The sequence below is a fragment of the Antechinus flavipes genome, chromosome 5 (assembly GCF_016432865.1).
Source record: "Antechinus flavipes isolate AdamAnt ecotype Samford, QLD, Australia chromosome 5, AdamAnt_v2, whole genome shotgun sequence".
Taxonomy (NCBI): Eukaryota; Metazoa; Chordata; class Mammalia; order Dasyuromorphia; family Dasyuridae; genus Antechinus; species Antechinus flavipes.
In genome coordinates this window covers 197,895,092-197,917,210 of record NC_067402.1, presented here as the reverse complement: position 1 = coordinate 197,917,210, position 22,119 = coordinate 197,895,092, and the positions used below count along the sequence as shown (strand labels likewise).

At 33.6% G+C, this 22,119-nt stretch overlaps 1 protein-coding gene across 3 annotated transcripts in view; it reads left to right on the top strand.

The window, feature by feature from the left end:
• The window catches only part of DCP1B (decapping mRNA 1B), an 87,850-nt gene that overhangs the window by 55,027 nt on the left and 10,704 nt on the right, over positions 1–22,119 (top strand). For 2 of the 3 annotated variants that reach the window (XM_051961578.1, XM_051961579.1), the window contains 5 exons: positions 2,801–2,867; positions 5,920–6,055; positions 13,469–13,597; positions 15,820–16,671; positions 17,479–17,727. In XM_051961578.1, the coding sequence (XP_051817538.1) occupies positions 2,801–2,867; positions 5,920–6,055; positions 13,469–13,597; positions 15,820–16,671; positions 17,479–17,727 (1,433 nt within the window). Of the gene's footprint in view, positions 1–2,800; positions 2,868–5,919; positions 6,056–13,468; positions 13,598–15,819; positions 16,672–17,478; positions 17,728–19,498; positions 19,634–22,119 lie in introns of all 3 variants that reach the window. The other variant, XR_007947670.1, reaches the window with a different exon arrangement.

Below are 22,119 nucleotides of genomic sequence, written 5' to 3'. Positions count from 1 at the left end.
AACTCAGTTAAGTCTCTTTGTCAGAGAAATCCACTTCCATCAGAACACATCCTCATACAATATCGTTGTCGAAGTGTATAATGATCTCCTGGTTCTGCTCATCTCACTTAGCATCAGTCCATGTAGGTCTCTCCAAGCCTCTCTGTATTCATCCTGCTGGTCATTCCTTACAGAGCAATAATATTCCATAACATTCATATACCACAATTTACCCAGCCATTCTCCAATTGATGGGCATCCATTTATTTTCCAGTTTCTAGCCACTACAAACAGGGCTGCTACAAACATTTTGGCACATACAGGTCCCTTTCCCTTTTTTAGTATCTCTTTGGGGTATCCGAAGGAGTATTCTTTAAGACCATAAGTCCCTAGAGATTAGACATAGAAAGTAGATTTTAGAATGGCACCTAAGGACTTGGTGAAAGTAGTTCGTTGTCTAAGACTTGAGGGCTAACCTATTCCATTCCATCATCATTCACAGTTGGGCAAACTGATTTCAAAGATAGGAAGTCAGTCAGTTTTTAAGAAAAGAGAAACTAAAAATAAATGAGATCTGTTATAAAGAAAGACACTGATTTGCTGATAAGGCTCTTTAAAATTTTGTGACATCCCCATTGATTTTTCTACATATGAAAAGGTGCATTTTCCCTTTTAGAACAAAAACAAATGTCATCGGTTCTTTTTTGAAGAGAGTTTGTAAAAACAGAAAGCCAAAGCTTAGGGAGGGAAAACATAATGCAGACAGGGAGAGATGATGGCAACCAAAAACCAAGGATATATAGATCACCAACATGCCAGAGAGATTTAAAGAAAGAGATACTAATTTTTAGACATAGTCAAAATAGGAATTTATTTTGATTGACTATGCATAATTATTGCAAGAGTTTTGTTTCTCTTTTTCTTTTTTTTACAGAGGTTGCAGACTAAAGGAAGGGGAAATTGCTGATGGTAGTGATGAGGATAGTGGGATGGTCCTTTACTTTTGAAAAAGGCCATAGAAAGAAAATATCAATTTTTAAAAAATGTTTAAAAAAATCATACTACTGGGGAGAATGTTCTAATGCAACCTATAATGTTATTTTATAAATCCCTTTGCTTTAGGAAAAAGTGTTTGTGATCTTTATATTTCCTTAATTCATACAATGAGATCTTTCAATTAGATATTTGAACTGTATTTTGAAAATGTTTCAGTCTTGTGTTTATTAAGAAGATGTAGTTGAACAAATGAAAAAGTTTGGAATTTACTTTCAAATGCATAAAAAACCCCAGTAACTGTTTTTATCTTGTAAATTTTCTCATATAATAAACTCACCTTAAGAGATGTATATTAAATAGTAATTAGCTGATTATTTTAAGTTTCTTTTTTTTTTTTTTTTTTTTGCACTTTCCTGCTATGCCTATTTTTGCTAGTATTTTAATTGGAAAGGAAAAAAAAAACCTTTCTTGGGAATAGTTTCTAAAAGTTTTTCTAAACACAAAATAAAGATGCTTGTCCCAACATTGTAAAACAGAGATATAAAGTCAAGAATCTTAGAATTCTAATTTCTTAATCTTATTTTTATTTACTCAAGAAACACTTTTTGAGCATTTACTGTTTTAAAGACATCCTTTTAATCACTATATTTTCTTTTTTTTTTTAAATTTTATTTTATTTAATAATAACTTTGTATTGACAGAATCCATGCCAGGATAATTTTTACACGACATTATCCCTTGCAATCACTTATGTTTCGTTTTTTCCCCTCCCTCCCTCCTCCCCCCCCCCCAGGATGGCAAGCAGTCCTATATATGTTAAATATGTTGCAGTATATCCTAGATACAATACATATTTGCAGAACCGAACAGTTCTCTTGTTGCACAGGGAGAATTGGATTCAGAAGGTAAAAATAACTCGGGAAGAAAATCAAAACTGCAAATAGTTCACATTCATTTTCCAGTATTCCTTCTTTGGGTGTAGCTGTTTCTGTCCATCATTTCTCCAATGAAACTCAGTTAAGTCTCTTTGTCAGAGAAATCCACTTCCATCAGAATACATCCTCATACAATATCGTTGTCGAAGTGTATAATGATCTCCTGGTTCTGCTCATCTCACTTAGCATCAGTCCATGTAGGTCTCTCCAAGCCTCTCTGTATTCATCCTGCTGGTCGTTCCTTACAGAGCAATAATATTCCATAACATTCATATACCACAATTTACCCAGCCATTCTCCAATTGATGGGCATCCATTCATTTTCCAGTTTCTAGCCACTACAAACAGGGCTGCTACAAACATTTTGGCACATACAGATCCCCTTCCCTTTTTTAGTATCTCTTTGGGGTATAAGCCCAATAGAAACACTGCTGGATCAAAGGGTATGCACAGTTTGATAACTTTTTGGGCATAATTCCAGATCGCTCTCCAGAATGGCTGGATTCGTTCACAACTCCACCAACAATGCATCAGTGTCCCCGTTTTCCCGCATCCCCTCCAACATTCATCATTATTTTTTCCTGTCATCTTAGCCAATCTGACAGGTGTGTAGTGATATCTCAGAGTTGTCTTAATTTGCATTTCTCTGATCAATAGTAATCACTATATTTTCAAGTAAATAAAATGCTTTATAGGTTTTGAATCATCATTTAAATCTATATATTCCTAGTCATTGCAGATTTCTCTGTGGATTTACACCCAAATTCAAGGCTTATTTTTTTTAAGCTTCTGATTTCTATGATTATTTTCATTCATGAAAAAGAGAAAAGGAACTTCCCACTATTTTGTGGTTGACAAGTTGCTCATGATTTATATTTGTGTTTTTGTAGTGTCCATTTATGGAATTTGGTTTTATGATAAGGAAGAATGCCAAAGAATTGCAGAGCTCATGAAAAGGTAAGTAGTAATAAGTTACTGTTTTTATTTATATGTACATGTACATAGATACACACACACACACACATACACACACACATACAAATACACATATATAAATACATTTTAATGTTAATGGAATATTCCTCTTTGGAAATACTTTATAATGATTGAGAAATTAAATACTGATACTTAACATTAAAAAAGCTTAACATTAGGAATTTTACCAAAAAACAGCCATAAATGTCTACCTTCTACATTTAGTTTTATGTAACATAGAAGCTTGAGTCTGTTTTTTTCAGGAATGATGTAAAATGTAAATGAATCTCAAATAAGAGTGTATCTTTTGTAGTGAAATAGTGATTTTTCTCTTTATAAATGTAATTGTTGTTAGGTTTTTTTGGCTGTAGAAAACAAGCATATTAGTAAGAAAAGAGGCAGAACAAGAGAAATACTGAAAGGTTTACATTTCTGGGATCTTTTCTCCATTTTCTGAACTGAGTTTGATTTTCCTATTCCTCTGCCAGATATTCCCATCTATTTTCCACTTTTTGGTAGATTTTAAGGTTTTTTTTTGTGCATATGCTAAATGCAGTTTTTTCTTTTTCATCTCTTAGGAATTATTTATATTACTGATCATTGTACAATTTCATGCTAACATTGCTGTTAGTTCTTTAAAAAAAAACAAACAAAAAAAAAAAACAATAGTAATAGTGCCCATGAGAGGTAGCATGCATACAGAGAGTTGGCCTTGTAACCAGAAAGATTGGGATACAAGTTTTGCCTTTGACACTTATTAGCTGTAGGATAAAGCCAAATCACTTAACTCTTTAAGCTCTAGGCTAGAAGTATCAAAGTTTCTGGCTATGTCTGAGACATGTGAGACAAAAATAATATAATATATAATACTATATATAATATAATTAAATATAAATATAATACAACAATAAGATAATATACTTCGTAATTTTCTAAGTCATTATGCAGTCCTATTTGAGTTTCACAGCCCTGCTGTCTGCTACCATCATGCTGTAAGTTGAAGAAAAGCAGTGTGTTTGATAGTGCAATTTAAAGAGAGTTTCTAGTGCCAAAAAACCCCACAAGTCCTGTCTTGTCCCTGCCCTAGTAAGACTCTGAATGTGCAACCAAATATGCTCAGTTCTACTTTGGTTGAGCCTTTATTATTCTTCAAGATTAATTCTACTGATTAACCCTAATGAGACTTATTACTGCCTACTTTTCCATTGGTTACTCCTTCAGTCAGTTCTCAAACTCTCTGATCTGTTTACTCTGAGGCAACAATTTTTTCTAAGCTATTCAGAGTGATGAATAAATAACAGCCTCAGAATGAAATGAGTTTGCTCATGACTACATTATCAAAGATGACTTTGTTCATTGCTGATCACACTGGAATGACAGAGCAAATGTGGTTACTAAAATGTGTCTAAAAGGCATAATGTATTTTTGAATACATTATGTTCAAATACAAAAGTTTCCTTTTCATTAATAACCATTAATTCCTGAAGAACTAGCTTGTAATTGTTCATTTTAATTAACTAGCTGAAATATAATATAGACTGTTTCAGAATTCATGCTTTTGTAAACTGTGTAGTAGTTTTATAATAGCAGTATTTGACACATATAAGTATTCTGCTCTAATTACCAATAATTCAGGTAAAAAAATCACTAGTAATTAGTTAATGTTTGGTTTTTGTAGATTCCTAACTTTTTGTCAGGCTAAAGTTCCTCAGTAAAATCCTTGGTCTTGTCTGTCTGCCATGGAATTCAAATTAATTGGAATTGGTCCTTCTTCTAGGCCATGTGTAAGTTAAGCACCTTCAGTACTAGCTCAGTAATGCCTGGAGCTGCTGCAGGACCAAGAGACAAGATCTAGTATTCCCAGAAAATGAAACATAGGAATCTCAGGTTGAATATAAACTGACTTAGCTTTCAGAAAGGACGTAGAAACAGTTTTAGAAGACAGATTTCAGATTACAGATTTCGAGTCAGACAAAACTCCCCTAGCATCTGAAGCTCTCTTGGGGGTGTGTCTAGAAAAGAAATGTCAGCCTGTGTGCTTAGCAGGGTTTTGCATCAGATCGGGGTAGCCATGTGCCCTGGAGCTGATAAGATTTAGCTTGCCTTCTCTCCCAGGCCTCAGTCATTGACCTTGATGCTGTTCTCTTTTCTAACCTAGCAATTTGGGGGCTATTTACTAGCAAAATTGTAAGGAACTCTATTCCTAGTGTGACTTACAGGCTTCATTAATTTTAGGGGAGTAAGCAGTTATTCAGCATGATAGGGCCTACTTCAAGATCCAAATCACTGCAAAGTAAAAATATCTTTTTCAGGATTATGTAGCTTCAGGGCATTAGCAGTTTGGACTTGTCTGGACTTGTTTTTATGTGATTAGGTTTACCCTTCTCCCTTTTTCTCCTACCCTCTTCCCCAAAAATAAAAAGAACTCTTCCCTATTTTGAATGGCCCAGTTGGGATTCAGCTATATGGAGTTAAGGCTTCCCCAAGGTGATTACTTCAGTAGCTAAATTAGAAATCAGCCCAGTTTTTTTACTCCAAATTCAGTGTAAGGAACTTTCCTTTGCAATGTCTTTAGGGGTCTTCTGAATTTGCAGATGCTGCCTTGAGAAGAACTTTAGAGTCCCCATTACTTTTGTTATGACTTGGATATGCAGTCTGTGTACCTAGGATTTAAGTTTCATTCTTTCTACTTCTTTGGATTCCTAATTAGTCTTATCTCTAAAGATAAGCAGTTGAAAGTAATTAAAAGAGGTATTTTTAAAACTACCTTTTTAAAAGTGTTTTTTTTTTTAATAATAATTTCAGCCTGTAATTTGATATAAAGAGAGCTTAGAGGGACCTTAGAAGTTTGTGACAACCACCTTATTTTAAGTATGAGGAGCCTGATGCCCAGAAAGGCAGTAACTTGTCAAAGTAGTAAGAGTTAGGATTCCAACCCAGGCCCTCTGACTTCCAATTCAGTGTTATTTTTACTATACCAGTTTTTATTTTCTAGTTTTTCCTTCTATTTACTTCTATACCCCTCACTTTCTAGCCTGACTCAATATGAGCAACTGAAAGCACGTCAGGGGGCTAGAGCAGGAATCTCCCCAATGATCCTCAATTCAGGAGAGGGCAAGGAAGTTGATATCTTACGAATGCTCACCAAGGCCAAAGATGAATATACCAAGGTGAGTTTTTCCTGTTTGTGACACATACGGGGTATTTTTGTTTGTTTGTTTTATGTTCTCTCATCTTTTATAACCCTCATTCTAATCTTCTTTCTTTTCCTTTCCTTAGCTATTCTTTTTTCCTTTCCCAGGGCCTCAGAATTTATCAAAACATACAAAAATTTAAAATGTTGAGATAATCCTCTTCTTCATCCCCACAACCTTCTAACTCCACTTCTCCACTTCTCCCCTCCCCCCATGAAATAGGTAGAATTGGAAGAGGTAGGAAGAGTAAACAGAAAACTAAATAGAAACAGAAAAGAAATTACTTATCCCTAGCAAGATTTTCAAGATGCCTCTATTTCCTTAAAAGATTGTGTTGATTTTATCAATCTCTAAAATACCACAGAGATGCCTCAGTGAGCTGTTATCTTCCTCCTCATCATTAACAATATCAATAATCAGAAAAGATTAGCCCAAACATATTGTAAAAAATAATATGGATAAGGAAATCATATTGTACCTTGCATGATGTGCAGTAAGATTATACTCTTGAATTAGTATATCCTTTTTAGACAGCTGTTATATGCTTAGTACAAAAATTGAAGAGGAAAAAAAATTCCATTATTTGACATTTGGAAAATGGCTTAACATTTTTAATGATCCCAAGCCCATCTTTTTTCTAATAGTATGGTCTTGTAGTCAGGGGATCCAAATTCAAAAACTGGTTGTGCAGACCATTAGTTGCTAATGTAGGACAAGTCAATTAAATTATCTGGGCCTCAAGTTTCCCCATTTATAAAATGAGAGGGTTGAATTAGATAACTTCAAGTGTCCCTAAATTTAAATGTAATGCTATATGGCAGTGAGACATGGAACAACACAATCTGAGAAGAATCAAAATACCAAATAACCCAAAGATAAATGGAATAATACTTGGTTGACATAAGTAAATAGCAACATATTATCAGTGAAAATTTTTATGGGAGAAGGTACATAAAAGGTATCATCAAGGGTGTATATGACTAGAAAAGGAGATAAGTTGGTGACATAGTGAGAGTGAGGGCATAGTGAGAGATTATCCTTGAAATAGAAAAGAACTAAAATGCACAAGATGAAAAGGCAGAGAGGGAGATATGGTGATCTGTTAATGAAGAATTCAGTTGTTAAAAGTCTTAGGGAAGAGTGTTGCAGCTAAAAATGAAATAATTGGAAAGAAATGAGAGCTTTGGAGGAAAGATTTGTAAAGAGAATTAATAGCATAGTAAGAAGTAAAAAACCTTATTCAAGTAATCTACTCTTCAAAAATTAGTACAGATCAAATAGGAGTTAATTCTTTCAGACAAAAAGAAATATTAAAGTCAAAAGATTAAGAAACAGAAGAAAATATAAATTGTCTCAAAAGAAAAACAGCAGCTGACCTGGAGAACAAATAAAGAGAGATCATTTTAAAATCATTGAAATAACTGAAAAGCATTCCTAATTAAAAAACCTATATATCCTATTTCAAGAGGTAAAATGGAAAGAATCACTCTGGTAATACCTGAGAGTAATCCCTGAAAAAAAAAATTACCAGGAATGTCACATCCGAAATTTAATTCTTCCAGGTGAAGGAAAAGTTATTATATGCATTCAGAAAGAAGTTCAAGTACTGAGGGTCTACTCTGGATCACACAAGATTTAGCAGGTACCATATTAAAAGAGCAAAGAGTTTGGAATAAGATTCCATCCAAAAATAACTTACCCAGCAAAACTGAGTATACAATTGATGAAAATACAAAGACTAAGTGGAAATTTTGAAATATGAACACAGTAGTCAGGAGAAACATAAAAAGGTAAGAGCAGACAATTGTTAAATGTTACTAACATTCTAACTGGGGAAGATAATAACAAATGTCATCTCAGTTTCCTAATGTCACCAAATAAATAAGACAGTTGTCTTAGGAATGGTTTTGTTATGTTATGATCTTAAAAGAAAAGAAAATATGCTAAGAAAGAAAAGGAGAAAAAAAATGGTATGATTTAGCATGTTTTATAATTGGTAATGATCATGACCTCAAGGCAATAGGAAAAATAAACTTGATTAAAAGAGAAAAATGGGGAAATTTATTATGTGGAAAAGTGCCATAGACAATAAATTAATTAATGTTAATATTATGCACACACACACACACACACACACACACTCTGAATAGCATTTTATCTAAAGGAAAAAACTAATGAGTTACAGGGAAAAAAATTGTGCAATAAAACTATAAGAATGGAATATCTCTTTCAGATCTAGACAAATCTAAGAAAGAAAAAAAAATATTAAGGACCTATATGGAATTTTAGAAAAGTTAGATAATATGGGTCTCTGGTAGGTATAGAAAGGAGTGTACATATTTTTCAGTTCTGCATGATAGATTTACAAAAATTGACAAAGTATTAAGACATAAAAACTTTAATTGCAGAAAAATCAAACATCTTTTACTAACCATGATGCAATAAAAATATATTTAATAAAGGACTGCTGACAAAAATGTTAAATTTAATTGGAAACTAAATATTAACTTTATCCAAAAGATAGCTAGAATTTTTTAGCCTTGTATGAAATAGTAATACTGATAATGAACATTTTTTCTATACTCTTTTTAAAAATCAGATAATCATATGATTATGTCAGTGATGCATTCAAAAACTTTTGACAAGATAAAACAACTATTCCTGTTAAAAAATACTAGAAAACATTAAAAATAAACATCTTTCCTTAGTATGATAAGTAGTATCTATTCAAAACCATAAACTGTCATAATATATAATCAAGATAAATTGGGGGGAGGTCTTTCCAACATGACCAGGGATAAAACAAGAATATTCAGTATCCACCTTACTATTTCATGTAGGGCTAAAAATGTAAGTTATAGCAATAAAGCAACTAAAAGAAGTTGAGGGGGAAAGAATGGGCAAAGAAAAAAACCAAAATTATCACTTCTTGCAGATGGTTGTGTTATTGAGAACCCTAGGCAGTAAACTAAAAATTAAAACAATAAGTTTAGCAGAGTAGCAAAATATTGAATAAGTCATTTCCACTTCTACATATACAACTTGGCTGGAAAAGATAAAGAGATTGTCTTCCCATTGCAAAACATACAGGAACTACATGAATACAACTACAGAACATTTTTTTATGTAAATAAAGACAGACCTTGTTAATTGGAGTAATTGTTGATGTGTGGACTGAGCCAGTATAATTAAAATAGTAGTACTACTTTATTCAGCACTATACCAATCATTATCAAAGGATTATTTTATATAGCTAGAAAAGTAATAACAAAATTCATCTGAAAGAACAAAAGATCAAGATTTTCAAGGAAAATTATTGGGGAAAGAGGAGAGAAGGAAAGAAGCATAATAGTGCCATATTTCTATTCTACAATGCGTAATTATGTAAATAATTTCATGCTTTTAAAGTCAGTGAAATAAATTAGGTATAACACACACAGAAACATGTTTGATAAACCCAAAAACTCTTGCTCCTAAGATGATTACTATTTGATAAAAATTGCTGGGAAAACTGAAAAGCACATGGCATAAATTAGGTTTAGACCAGTACATCAAACTATATGTCAAGATAACCTCTAAATGTATATATGACCTTCTTTATAATGTGATCTTATAATAAAAGATCACATTATAAACAAATTAGAGGAGCAAGAAAAAAGTGACTTTTGGAGTTTATGGATAAAAGGAAGAGTTTGTGACTAAGCAAAGGATTAAAAAGGATCATAGAAGAGAATTTTGATTATATAAAATTCAAAATATTTTGCACAAACAAAACCAGTATTGCTAAAATTAGAAGGTAAACATTTAACTGAGGGGAAATTTTATAGCAAGTATATTTGATAAAGATCATTTCCAAGATCTCTGTGGAACTAATCTTATTTACATATGGTTAAAGAATAAGAATAAATTGTTTCCAAAGGAAAAAATCCAAGTAATAATAATCAATTTGAAAATAATGCTCCAAATAATTAGAGAAGTGCATACTAAATAACTTCTAAAGTGGCACATCTAATCCAACAGATTGGAAAGTTGAAAAAATAGAAAATGACAAATGTTGGAGAAGCTGCAGGAAAATAGGTCCACTGAAATATATTGTTCATGGATTTATAAATTGGTCCAGCTCCTCTGGCTTGCAATTTGGAACTATGCCCCTTTGATCCAATAACTCTATAACCCAGAGAGTTCAAAGAAAGAAGAAAAGTATATGACAAAAATTTTAGTAACTACTTTTGTAATGACAAAGAACTGGCACTTAAGGGAATGTTCAACAACCGAAGTGTAGCTGAACAAATTGTAATATATGAATGTATAGGAGTACTATTGTGATAAAAAGAATAGGTTCAGAGAAACTTTGAAAATTTGTGTGAAGTGATGCAAAAGAAGATAAACGAAACCAGGAGAACAATTTATATGTTAACATTGTATAAACAAACAGCTTTGAACAACTTAAGACTAATCAATGCAAATGACCAATCACATTTCAGAGGATTGGAGATATTGCATGACATCTGCCTCATAATAAAAAGTTGATAGACTCAAGATGCAGGAGGAGACATGCGTGCATATACAAATATATGTTGTGTGTATTAGACTTGGTCTGTATGGAAATTTGACTTAAACTTGCATATTTATTATAAAGATTTTGCTTTACTTTTTTAATGTTTCTATTGTGGAGTTAGGGATGAGGGAAAGAAATACTAGTTAATTGAAAAAAAAAAATTTAATAGGAAACAAAACAATTATTTTATATGCTACCAGGCTACTGAACATATGACACAAGATTATATTATCACTCTTTTCCAAAAGTTGCCTTTTATGAGTAGATGCAAGATGATACCTCTCACAAAGTGGGCAGATCATGGAAGGGCCTCTCTACATTCAGTCTCTGTGGAAGAAGAGGGCAACTATTTAGCAGAATCTTCTAAAAAAGCAAAGATTTAGTATCTCTAGGGCTCCTAGAGAGGAAGAGGTCCTGAACCAGGTAATAGTGAGGTTGTGAAAGCTCAGATCCTTGGACAGACTGCATGCAAGATACTCATGACCTCTTAGTTATTTTACTACAGATTTTTACTACAAATCTGTGATAATGAATAGGTGACCATGCCAGGGATATGTTGAGATCCTGATGGTCCAACTCTATCACTTGTTTATGATTACCCTCTTATATCAGGAAATTCATTGTAAGCAACAGAGGTTTGATATCACTCACTGGAAGAACCAGGTTTGAGTCCATCTGGAGAGGTTAAGGCAAAACTCTTCTTTCTCTTCTCCTTTTGCTCAGAAGATCATTCAATTTTTTATTCATTTGTTTGTTTGTGGTCTTTTTAATTTTAGGATTGTTTTTTCTTCTTTTTTTCCATCAATAATGCTTTTCCTCTCTTCTTTCAAATTTGGCTAATCCTAAATAACCCTAAAGTCATTTAAAAGTTAAAAAGTCTTTTTTGGGGATAGGATTAATGTCCATCAATCACTGGGGAATCAGATGTTGATAGGATTAATATCTGCCAGTCTCCTTCCCTCCCCCCAAGTAGATTGGCTAGCTCTTTCCCTAAAAGACAAGGAAACTTCCCTAAGACTTGATTAAACTGAAGGTTAATGTCTTCTAACTTTTGATTTATCTTCTTCATGGTCTCAGGGTATGTCTATATAACTTTCTGATCACTTAAAAAGATCTACCAACCTGGAGACTAGGCTTTTAAAATTTAGCAGAAGTCCTAAGATCCTTCAAGTTTTCACATCCTACCCTACAGACCACTTATGTTTCTGCCTCTGAATTAAGTGGCAGAAACTTATTAAATATCCATTCTGACTGTGCCTAAGAGAACCTCCTTTTTGTTTACTATTAAGTGACATACAAATGTCTTATATAGTACTGAAACTACTCTGGGACCAGCCCAAATCCACAATAAGTAAGAAAAAATGTTCTCTTACTAAAATTGTGAATAAATGAGACAATGAGCTTTTATTGACCTTGGATCAGAACCCTAGTCTTAATTTCTATAATGACAAAGCTAAGGCAAAGCTTTTGCTTCTATAGCTTATTACTCCATACACTGAGAATCTAGGAATGACAATTGAGACATGTGGTCTCAATTTGGGCAATTAACCAAGTTTCCTGGCCAGACTAAATTTTATCTTGGTACCAGCTCTGTAGACTTCCTCCAAAATGCACACCCAAGTGATATACTACCTGTTTCCAGTGCTGAAGTATAGGCCTTCTCGTACCTTTAGCATTCTGATTGCTTTTGGTTCTAAAACCTTAGAAGGAGCATCTAAGTGATACTGGTGATTTAATCATTGAGCTCCCATAGCAATTTCTGGATCTCTTTTTAATAATTGTAATGTGTGAAAAGAGGGAGGAAGAAGAAAAGAAAGGAAGAAAGAGAGAAAGTGAGAAAGAAAGAAAAGAAGGAAAAGCTTAGAACAGGTACATTATAAAACATAATTTGGCCCAAAACTGGATTACATAATAGAAATTTGAGTTGAGGGCTGCTGTTGTTACTGTGTTAGTCCAAAAGGTAGAATTTTATTTTCAGTTTCATTTGGTATTTTAATTAAGGAGAATATTGTTGTGTTTTATATATCATGAATCCTACTGATAGCAGTTATATAAAATGGTTAAAATATGATATTAATTTAGCACATTGAACTTATAGCCTTATCTCAGAAATTCTTATTTTTAGCAAGCTATTAAAATACTTTTATTTTTTAAAAAACTTTATTTTTTACAAAAAGTTGTCATGTTAAGTTGTTTTAAAATCACTGACTCGAATCAGCCTAATAATTTCTTGGCTCTTGGGACACACAAAGTCTTTACTATTTTACTAATGAAACTAGTTATACACTTTTAATAGTTTGTTTTTTTGTTTTTTAATAAAGAAAATCCATTTCAATCCAGACAGAGATAGTTTTCTCATAAAAAGATACATGTTACTTTATGAATGATTTTCATCATTGCTTAACAATTAAATGAAAGCATGAATCTATGTATTACAAATAAAATTGTCAGTGCCTGTATGTATGTGTGTGCATGTGTGTGTGTATATATGTATATACATATATATAATTTTTTGTACACATATATTTTTAAAAATTCTTGTGGGATTTAAGTACCTAAGAGCCCCTAAGGACTAAGTCTGTTGATCCTGGAAATAATATAGTCGTGGCTTGCCCTTATACTTCCAAGCTATCAGGGTACTAAATTGAAAAGTTGAAGAAATTTTAATGTTATTTTTCTATTTTTATTATGGTCATAGATTTGATAATGTCTTCTCTTCAAGAACTTTTTTTTTTCAGTTTCATAGTTGATAGGTTTGAGAATGAAGTATAGATAATCTTTCAGAAAGACTACAGATTACTTAACACCAAAATGTGTTGCTTCCATTTCAGTGTAAAACCTGTTCTGAGCCAAAACAGATAACCAGTTCATCTGCCATCTATGATAACCCCAATCTGATAAAGCCAATTCCAGTGAAGCCTAATGAAGGACATCATCAGCGTGTCCCTCAACAAGGCCAGGTACACTATTTCATCTATTTCCTAAACTGGGCAACTCTAGAATACTCTGTACTCACATAATATTTGTACCAAGAGAATGGTCAAGACCCAAAACTAAGACTTTACAAGAATGGTTTGAAGTAAGAAAAATTAGTCCATTAAAATATTTTCATATTAAAAATATCTTGTAGGTAAACACAAAATTAACATATAAGTATAGTGAAAGATCTTTCCATTTTGAATGTTTACTACATTTTTAAATCAAAAAGTCCTAGAACAGACTTTCTCAAAATGTAATTTGCATTAGTTGCAAAGGTAGTAGCAACAGAACTGTCACCTTGAGGCTTCCATGAACCTTTATTCATTCTTTAATATAGAGAAGGATAAATAATCTATTCAAACCAGTCAGATATTGATGTGAGTAGCAGATTGGGTAGCCTCTGAAATTGTTTGCTTAAGAATATTATAAGATCTTCAGTCAATGAAGTATTTAACATTACTCATCTGTCATTACATAGACAAATATTGCTGTAGACTTTGACAAACCATAAACATAATTTGTGCCCTCAAGAATCTCATAATCTAAAATGATTTTATAATTAATTGTCTCTCTCTTTTCTATCCCTTTAAATAGGATGGAAATAATATATCAATAATGAAAAACAGTTTTTTTAAGAGAAAAAACATAGGAAAGAAGAGCAAGTAACAATAAAGAATATTTAGCAATTAGCAAATTCATTTGGTAGAATTGTGTTTGAAGTTGATGCTTCTGTAGTTGAAGCTTCTATATTCTTACCTTAGTGATATGGGAAGCAGTAGAAAAGGAGGGAGGGAGAGAGAGTGAGATGAACAATGTCATAATATTCTCATTGTAGGCTAGCCAGGATATTTTAAAAACTATTTGTGAATTATAAAAAGGATCATTGTTTGAAACTAAAAGTTGTCCACTAAAATTTTCTGGTATCTTGTGGTGCTATCTTGAAGGTCTGCTAATGAAGTGTAAAGGTCTGATAAGCCCTAATGAACCAGTAAGGTTTCAAGTAGCAAAGAAGAAAAAGGAGGGAACAAGCATTCTTAAGCACCTACTGTGTACCAGGCATCGTACTAAGCACTTTACAAAATTATAAATATTTTCTAAATGACTTTCATGTGAAGGACCAGCTTAAGAGGTTCATCACAGCTTCATTGAAGGGCAATAACTGTGGCATCTCATCAAGATCATCTGCCAAGGCATTTATTCATAGGACCTCAGGAGGCCATATAGTTATTGTAAGAGATTCATAAATCATAATGTGAGCACCAAGAACCATAATTTTGATCTAGCTTTAGCTTCAACAAAAATCTGATTCATAAAATCAAAAAGGAAGTATATTCTTTGCAGGGAAGGGGAGTGACTCTATGATTTCATTGGTGTAAAGAACTCCTAGATGAGGGAGCTTTCTCTGCCAGTGCAAGTCTGTATCTTCTTTGTTATTTAAAGTTTTAGATAATTGGTCTCACTGAGAGGCTAAGTGACTTCTTGTTATCTCTCATCCTTTTATAGACTAATTAAATCTTGGATTGCACCTTTATTTATTTATTTGTTAAATGTATGCTAATGCTGAGGCAGCATGACTTAGCATAAGTAACATTTAGAAGCTTTATGACTATGGGGAAGTCATTTAATTTCTCTGAACTTACCAAAATAAGGAGATGATCTCCCTCATAGATGAGACTCAAATGAGATGGTATATGTCAATAGCAAACTTAAGAATTCTCTGTGTTGGTCACTTCTTATACTATTGTGATTATAAAAATGAAGATTCACTAAAAGAATTACTAAATTCATAGGTAATTTTTTTTATCACAACTGTCATCAAATGAAAGTCTACAAAATGTTTTCATCTTTAAATTCATACTTAAAACCATTGGCCTAAGACATTAGAGAAATTGTGATTTACAGTGATTAGAGGGGTTATTTAAGATTTCTAAATTCACAGATCCACTAGATTATTGAAGAAAAAGAGTTTCTGGTTATTTTAGGAATTCTGGAGTTCCTAAATATGCTTATAGCTTTCTCATCTCCCTCTCAAAGCTTTGTAGGAATTTACTATTTACATTATTATTTCCTCGTTGACATTTATTGTCTTATGGTAAAATAAAGCCCTTTTCCCCCCTAAATCTTTTCAATTAGATAGAAGAACTGGAAATCTTTTTCACAATTACCCAAATAACTCTTCTTAATAATTCCTTTTTTTCTATAGAACTTAGATCCTGAACCACAACACTTATCCTTAACTACACTCTTTGGAAAACCAGATAAAACTGCTTATCAGGAAGTTACAGAGCAGAAATCACAACTGCCATTACCACCGCAGCAGCAGCAGCAAGAAAAACCTCCCATGAGACAAGGGGTAGTACGTTCCTTGTCCTATGAAGAACCCAAAAGAAATTCACCAACCCCAGAGAAGCAGCTTTGTCCAGCCATTCAGAAACTCATGGTCCGGGGCACTGATCTCCATCCAGTGTCAGAGCTGCCTGAAACCCGACTGTGTGAAAATGGCAGCATTCACCCTGCAGGAGAAGCTTTCACTGGTCTTTTCCAACCAGTGACCCCACATAGCACTGAGACATCTCACAGAGCACAAAATACATGTGGAGCTCAGAGCCTTTTAGAGAAACTTCAGGGTACCCCTGGAACAGCGAGCAAGATAGAATCGAGAACAACAGCACCTGCTAGTTCAGCTGCACCAGTTTTCAGCAGGACTTCTACTCCTGCAGCCCCTGCAGCACAGATAAAGGGTATGAACCAGCCCCAGCTGGTGTACTTCAATGGTTCTCTTCCCTCTCAGACTCTAAGAAAAGAAGAATCTAAAGTTTCAAGGCAAACCCTCCCCCTCTCTGGCAACCAAACAAGCAGTTCTGGAGTGATCTCTCCTCAAGAGTTGCTGAAAAAGCTCCAGATTGTACAGCAAGAGCAACAGTTGCATGCATCTACCAGACCTGCCTTAGCTGCTAAGTTTCCTGTAGTTACTCAGAATGCTAGGACTCTGAAACCCTTGGAATCCTGGATTGACAAGACATCGAATGCAGAAAAACAGACCCCTCTTTTTCAGGTAAATAGATTGAGTTAAAGGTTCTGCTGTGCAGGTGCAGAGTTGGAGAGATGTTAAAATGCAGAAGTGAAATTTATAATTAAATTTTAAAAGCTTATTGATGATTCCTTAAATCTTAATATTGTTAGAAGTTTATATATACCATAAGGCACTTTGTGTGACTTACAGTATGATTAACAATGATATAACTGACATCAAGGTTTATAAAGTGTTTCTTTAAACATTATCTCATTTGATATTTATCACTCATAGGTTAAATACTCCATTATTACTCACATATTTACAGATAAGAAACTGAAGTTCAGAAGGGTGAAATATTTTGTGACAGTCACAAACAAGGAAATGGGATTTGAATCAAGGTCTCCATAATTCCAGGTCCAGCATATTCTACTTATTTCACACTGCCAAATATATCATTGTTGTATAGTGAGCAAAGAATTTATTGTTGTTCATTTATGTCTGATTCTTCATTTCTGATTCTCTCAAACCCCATTTAGAGTTTTCCTGGCAAAAATACTGGAGTGGGTTGCCTTTTCCTTCTCCAGCTCATTTTACAGTTAAGAAACTGGTAGACAAGGTAATTGATTTGCCCAGAGTCAGATCACTAATAAGTACCTAGGGCTAAATTTGAAATGGGAAGCTCCAAGCCCAGTACTCTAATCAGTGTACTACCTAGCCGCCTTGAGCAAAGAACAGGTAGAATCTTTTGTTAAAGACCCGTGGAGGCCAAAGAACTCTTTGTCTTCGCTCTGTGAGTGTCATTGAGTACATTTCCTAATTCCTGTGTATCTGTTTTGGCATAAGCAGGTCATCTCACCTCAACGCATTCCTGCTACTGTGGCTCCTTCCCTGCTGATGTCCCCTATGGTATTCACTCAGCCTATACCTTCCTCACCCAAGGTTAGTGAAAGTGAGTTGTTACCACTAGGAAGCAAAGAACCCAGTTCAGCTGGCACCAGCCTCCTTCTACCTATCCAGAACCCAGAGGCTTCTGTGATTAACAACAACTTGCTGACCAAACTACAACTTCAGGAAACACTTCTGCATCTCATCCAGGTAAGAGAGGGCAAATCTTCTGCCCTCTTTCTAATACTTAAAGCACCTTAACCATATTAATTGTGAGATTTAAGTTTTCTTTTACCCAAGACATAAAATGGAATTAGTCAAAATTTACTTAGCAATTCTTTGGAAATAAGACAACTTTTTAATCACTTCTCAGACCCAGAAGATGATATTCTTCGTAGAGATATGTGCCAGTATTTATAATTTTTATTGCCTTGGGGTACCCCCAATTTATGAAGAATATTTTAGATTATAAGGAATGATGAAAGCCTTCAAAAAAGTACAAAAACATATTGAGGTTGACCCAGAAGATAGTTATTAACATGATTCCCATTTAAAAGGTACTTTACAAAGAGTTCATAATAGGAAACAAATGAGGCTTGAATATATTTTACAAATAGTAAACTAAGGGTTGTGGAAGGTTATTGGCTTGATAAGAAACAAGTAAATGAGCCTCTATACCCTGGAGGCTTCCTTAGACTAGTGTGATCCTAAATGGAGTGAGTCAAATCCCTTATAAAGCCTTGTGAAAATTATTTTTTTTAACCTATTTTGCTTATAGGTAAGTGACTTACAGACTTTCTTCCCAAATTCCTATGTGCTATTCATGACAAACATAAGGGTAGGACAGTATTTTGTTATTTTATCTCCCAAATACCTTTAGACATTCTTTTATAAAAAGTTGTAGGAAAGAAAAGAGGATTATTCCAATATTTTAAATTTACTTCATTTGTTTCTACAACCTTTGAGGTATAAGGAAAGGAAAAAGAAATAGCCACACAAAGCAAAGGAATCTAGATTGCTTTCTTTAACTTTTCTTTACACTTCTAAATGTGCAATTTGTGGCCTATTTTGAACCTAGTGAATGATGCCATAAAAGATAATAAGGAACTTCACTGACAACAACCCTTTGTCTATTATCTATTCGAGGTTATGTGTATATGTATGATTTTTTTATGTCATCATACAAACAACTGATCCAACAACTATTAGCAACAAGCCTCCTTCTCTCTCCCCCTCCCCCAAAATACTCAATTTGTTTAAAAAAATCTTGATACATTTTGTTTTGACACTTCATTTACTTCTCAATAAATCATTTACTCTCCTGATGTCATCTTATTTAAAAAAAAATGTCATATATGTACAGCTGTGATTGACAGGACATGTAGCTTCCCATTTATAGTTTACCATTTCTTCATAGAAAGGAGAACAGAATGTTTTAATCTCAGTCATCTGAAATCCATATAGGCCATTATATTTGATTTTAGTGTCTCTATCCTTTATTATAGTCATTGTTCTCTTTGTTCTGCATCAGTTTATAAAAGCCTTCCTATGTTTCTCTCAAGTCTTCATTTTCTCTTATAGTACATGGAGTCATAGGGTTATCAAGAGAGCTAGGAGGGACCTTGGAGTTCCTCCAATCCCCATATTATACAAATAAGAACACTGAGTATGAAATGTGAAATAACAGTATTAGTCATAGGTGACTGAGCCATTATTTGAACCCTTGACTTCTTACTCCAAATCCATATTGATGATAATAGAGATGAATTTGGAGTTACAAGCAGCTTGGGATCAGTGGAAATGCTATACATTTTCCCAAATGTGACCCAACCTGTTTTCTTCCTCCTATTCATTTCTGTGGCTAGATGACTTCCCATTTGTCCAAGGTAGATATACTAATGGACTAATTCAATAGAATGGCCATCCAATTGCATGTCATCATCTGGGCAATATGCTTTCTTCATCCACTTTATTTTTCCAGTATGGATGACTAGGCCAGTCTCTTCTGAATGACTGTGGATCTCATTGAGGAAGCCCTGTGGTGGTCTGGGGTTTGATGCAATCAGCACAATGTTATCTGGAAACAGGAGCATCTGGAGAACATTGCCATGGATAGGTAATCCCTTTTCTATTTGTGTAGGTTCTCCATTCTCCCCACCACCTCTAGACATCATTAATTTCTTTTATAGAACATTGTGGGAAAAACAAAAGGGTTATTTCAATATTTTAAATTTACTGCATATATTTCTATAATTTATGAAATAGGAGGAAAAGTAAAAAGAATAGCCAAAGAAAATAAGGGAAAGGAAAAGTAACCAGCAAATTAAAGGCTGTGAAAATTAAAATATGAAGCAGATAAATGTCATATATCACAACAAGAAAAAATTCACTTTGATTTATTCATCTTTTACCTTGGTGAGCATTGGTAACATTCATTTTTCTGTGCACTCTTTAATTGAGAATCATTAGGAAGATTATCAAGTGCTCATGCTGATATTCCATTACCTTCATATGCCACACTTTGTTCAAATACTTCCTGATTGTTGAAAACATCATTTATTCCAGATTTCTGTTATTATAAGTAATGTTGTCATGAATAGTTTAGTTCATATGGGACTTTCTTTCTGTCATTGACCTTGAGGTATAAACTCAGTCAATGGGATAGCTGGATCAAAGGATATAAATACTTTAGTAACCTTTTTCAAATAATGCCAAATAATTTTCAAGAACAATTCCATCAACTTAACAGACATTTATTAACTACTTAATTGTACAACTAGATGCCAAGGATACAAATACTAAATACCTCTCCCTTAAAGCTTTTAGCTTACTATTTGATAGTTGGAGAATTATAACACATATACAATAAGCATATTATAAAATGGAATAGGGCAAATAAGAACTCCTAAGTACTATAGGAAAATTTGAACAGTGGATGATCATTGAAGGAGTAAATGGCCCCTTACCTGAGCTTTGAAGAAAGAGAAGCATTTTAAAATGAAGAAGATGAGGGATAGAGAGTATTCCAGATATAGAATGATACACTGACTACTTGAATACACAGATGTATTACTTGATAGAATCAGTTTGCAAAAAGAGCTGTTATTCCAGTGTGCTTGGAAAAGAAAGTATATAAAGATATACAGTAATGTGAAATAAGACTGGTTGGAGCTGGATTGAAGAGTTTGTATTTTATCCCACAGGCAGTCAGGAGCCAATAGAGATTTTTAAACAGGAAAAAGTGGAACCTGTTCATCAAGAAGATTATTTTGGTAGCTTTGTGGAGAGGAGAGACTTAGGTCAAGAGAAGTGACATTTGAAAACTGCACCAGAATGGTAGCTACATGAATGCAGAGCAGGAACAGTTACAAGATACTTCAATAGGCAGAACCAAGTGGATTTGAAATTTTAGTTGTGAAACTTATAGGAGAAAAGGAATAATGAAACTTTCCTCAGGTTTTGAACCTGGGTCACTGGAAGAATAGCTACATTATCAAAAGAATTAGGAAACTAAGATGATAGATTTAGACTTGGGCAATTGAATACTTTTGACCACTGATTTCACATTTAGATAGCTCATATGAGATCTTTAGATAATGTTAGTATATTGTTTGTTGTAGTAATTTATCTAAATGCCAAATGATTCTTAGGGGACTTGATCCTGATTGCTATATTTGTCCTTTCTTACTAAAAAGGCAAGATATTTTATTTTTCTAATGATCTTTATCTAATGACTGGAAAGACACAGGAACATTTTAGAGAAGATTAGAAAATGTGGGCTCTAAAATAAATAAATAAAAAAGATTGAAGCTGAGTGCAGTAATAGAAATGTAATTTTATAACTAATTAGATGCTAAGGGGTTAATTATACTTTGTAGACTATTAAATATCAAGTTAAAAACCTTATCCTGTTGTGTAATTTATTCATGAGGAACTTGTAAGAATGTAGGAAGGGAAATTTCCATTGACAACCATATTTTTAAAATGAAAGATAAATAATGAAAATTAACTTTGAAATAAAATTATTTAAATGCCATTTTGATTCACTCCATTGAGATCACATTAGCCTAAAGAACATCTCATTGTAGAACCCAAGAAGCCTAAAATGTTTGAGATCTCTTAAGGAAGATTATCACAGTACTGGGTATAGTGCATAAGTGCAACATCTTTCTGGCATCTAACAAAATACTCAGTCTCGTTTCATTCTCTTTCAGGTACCTCTGCCCCTTTCCCCTGCCTCCCTCTACTGTTAGCACCTCCCCTCTCCTTATTTCTTTGAGTTAGATGGACAAGTGATTACCTATTAATTTTCTAAATCAGAAAAACTGAAAATTATTGCTCTGCTTAATTGCATGGAAACTGCCACACTTTTTTGTTTTGGAGTGGTGTTAAATGTTAGAGTTGCCAAAGGGACCGAAAAGGGAAAGCGGCTCCAAAATGAAAACTTAAAGAGAACCTCTGACTTAGACTAGAGACATCCCTCAGGTGGGCAAAAGATCCACAATCAAACTCCTGCATCCATATCTGTTTTGCTGAATGAATGGAAAAGTTAGTACTATTTTTGAGAAGACATCATTGAGGATGCCAAAGCTAAATTAATGA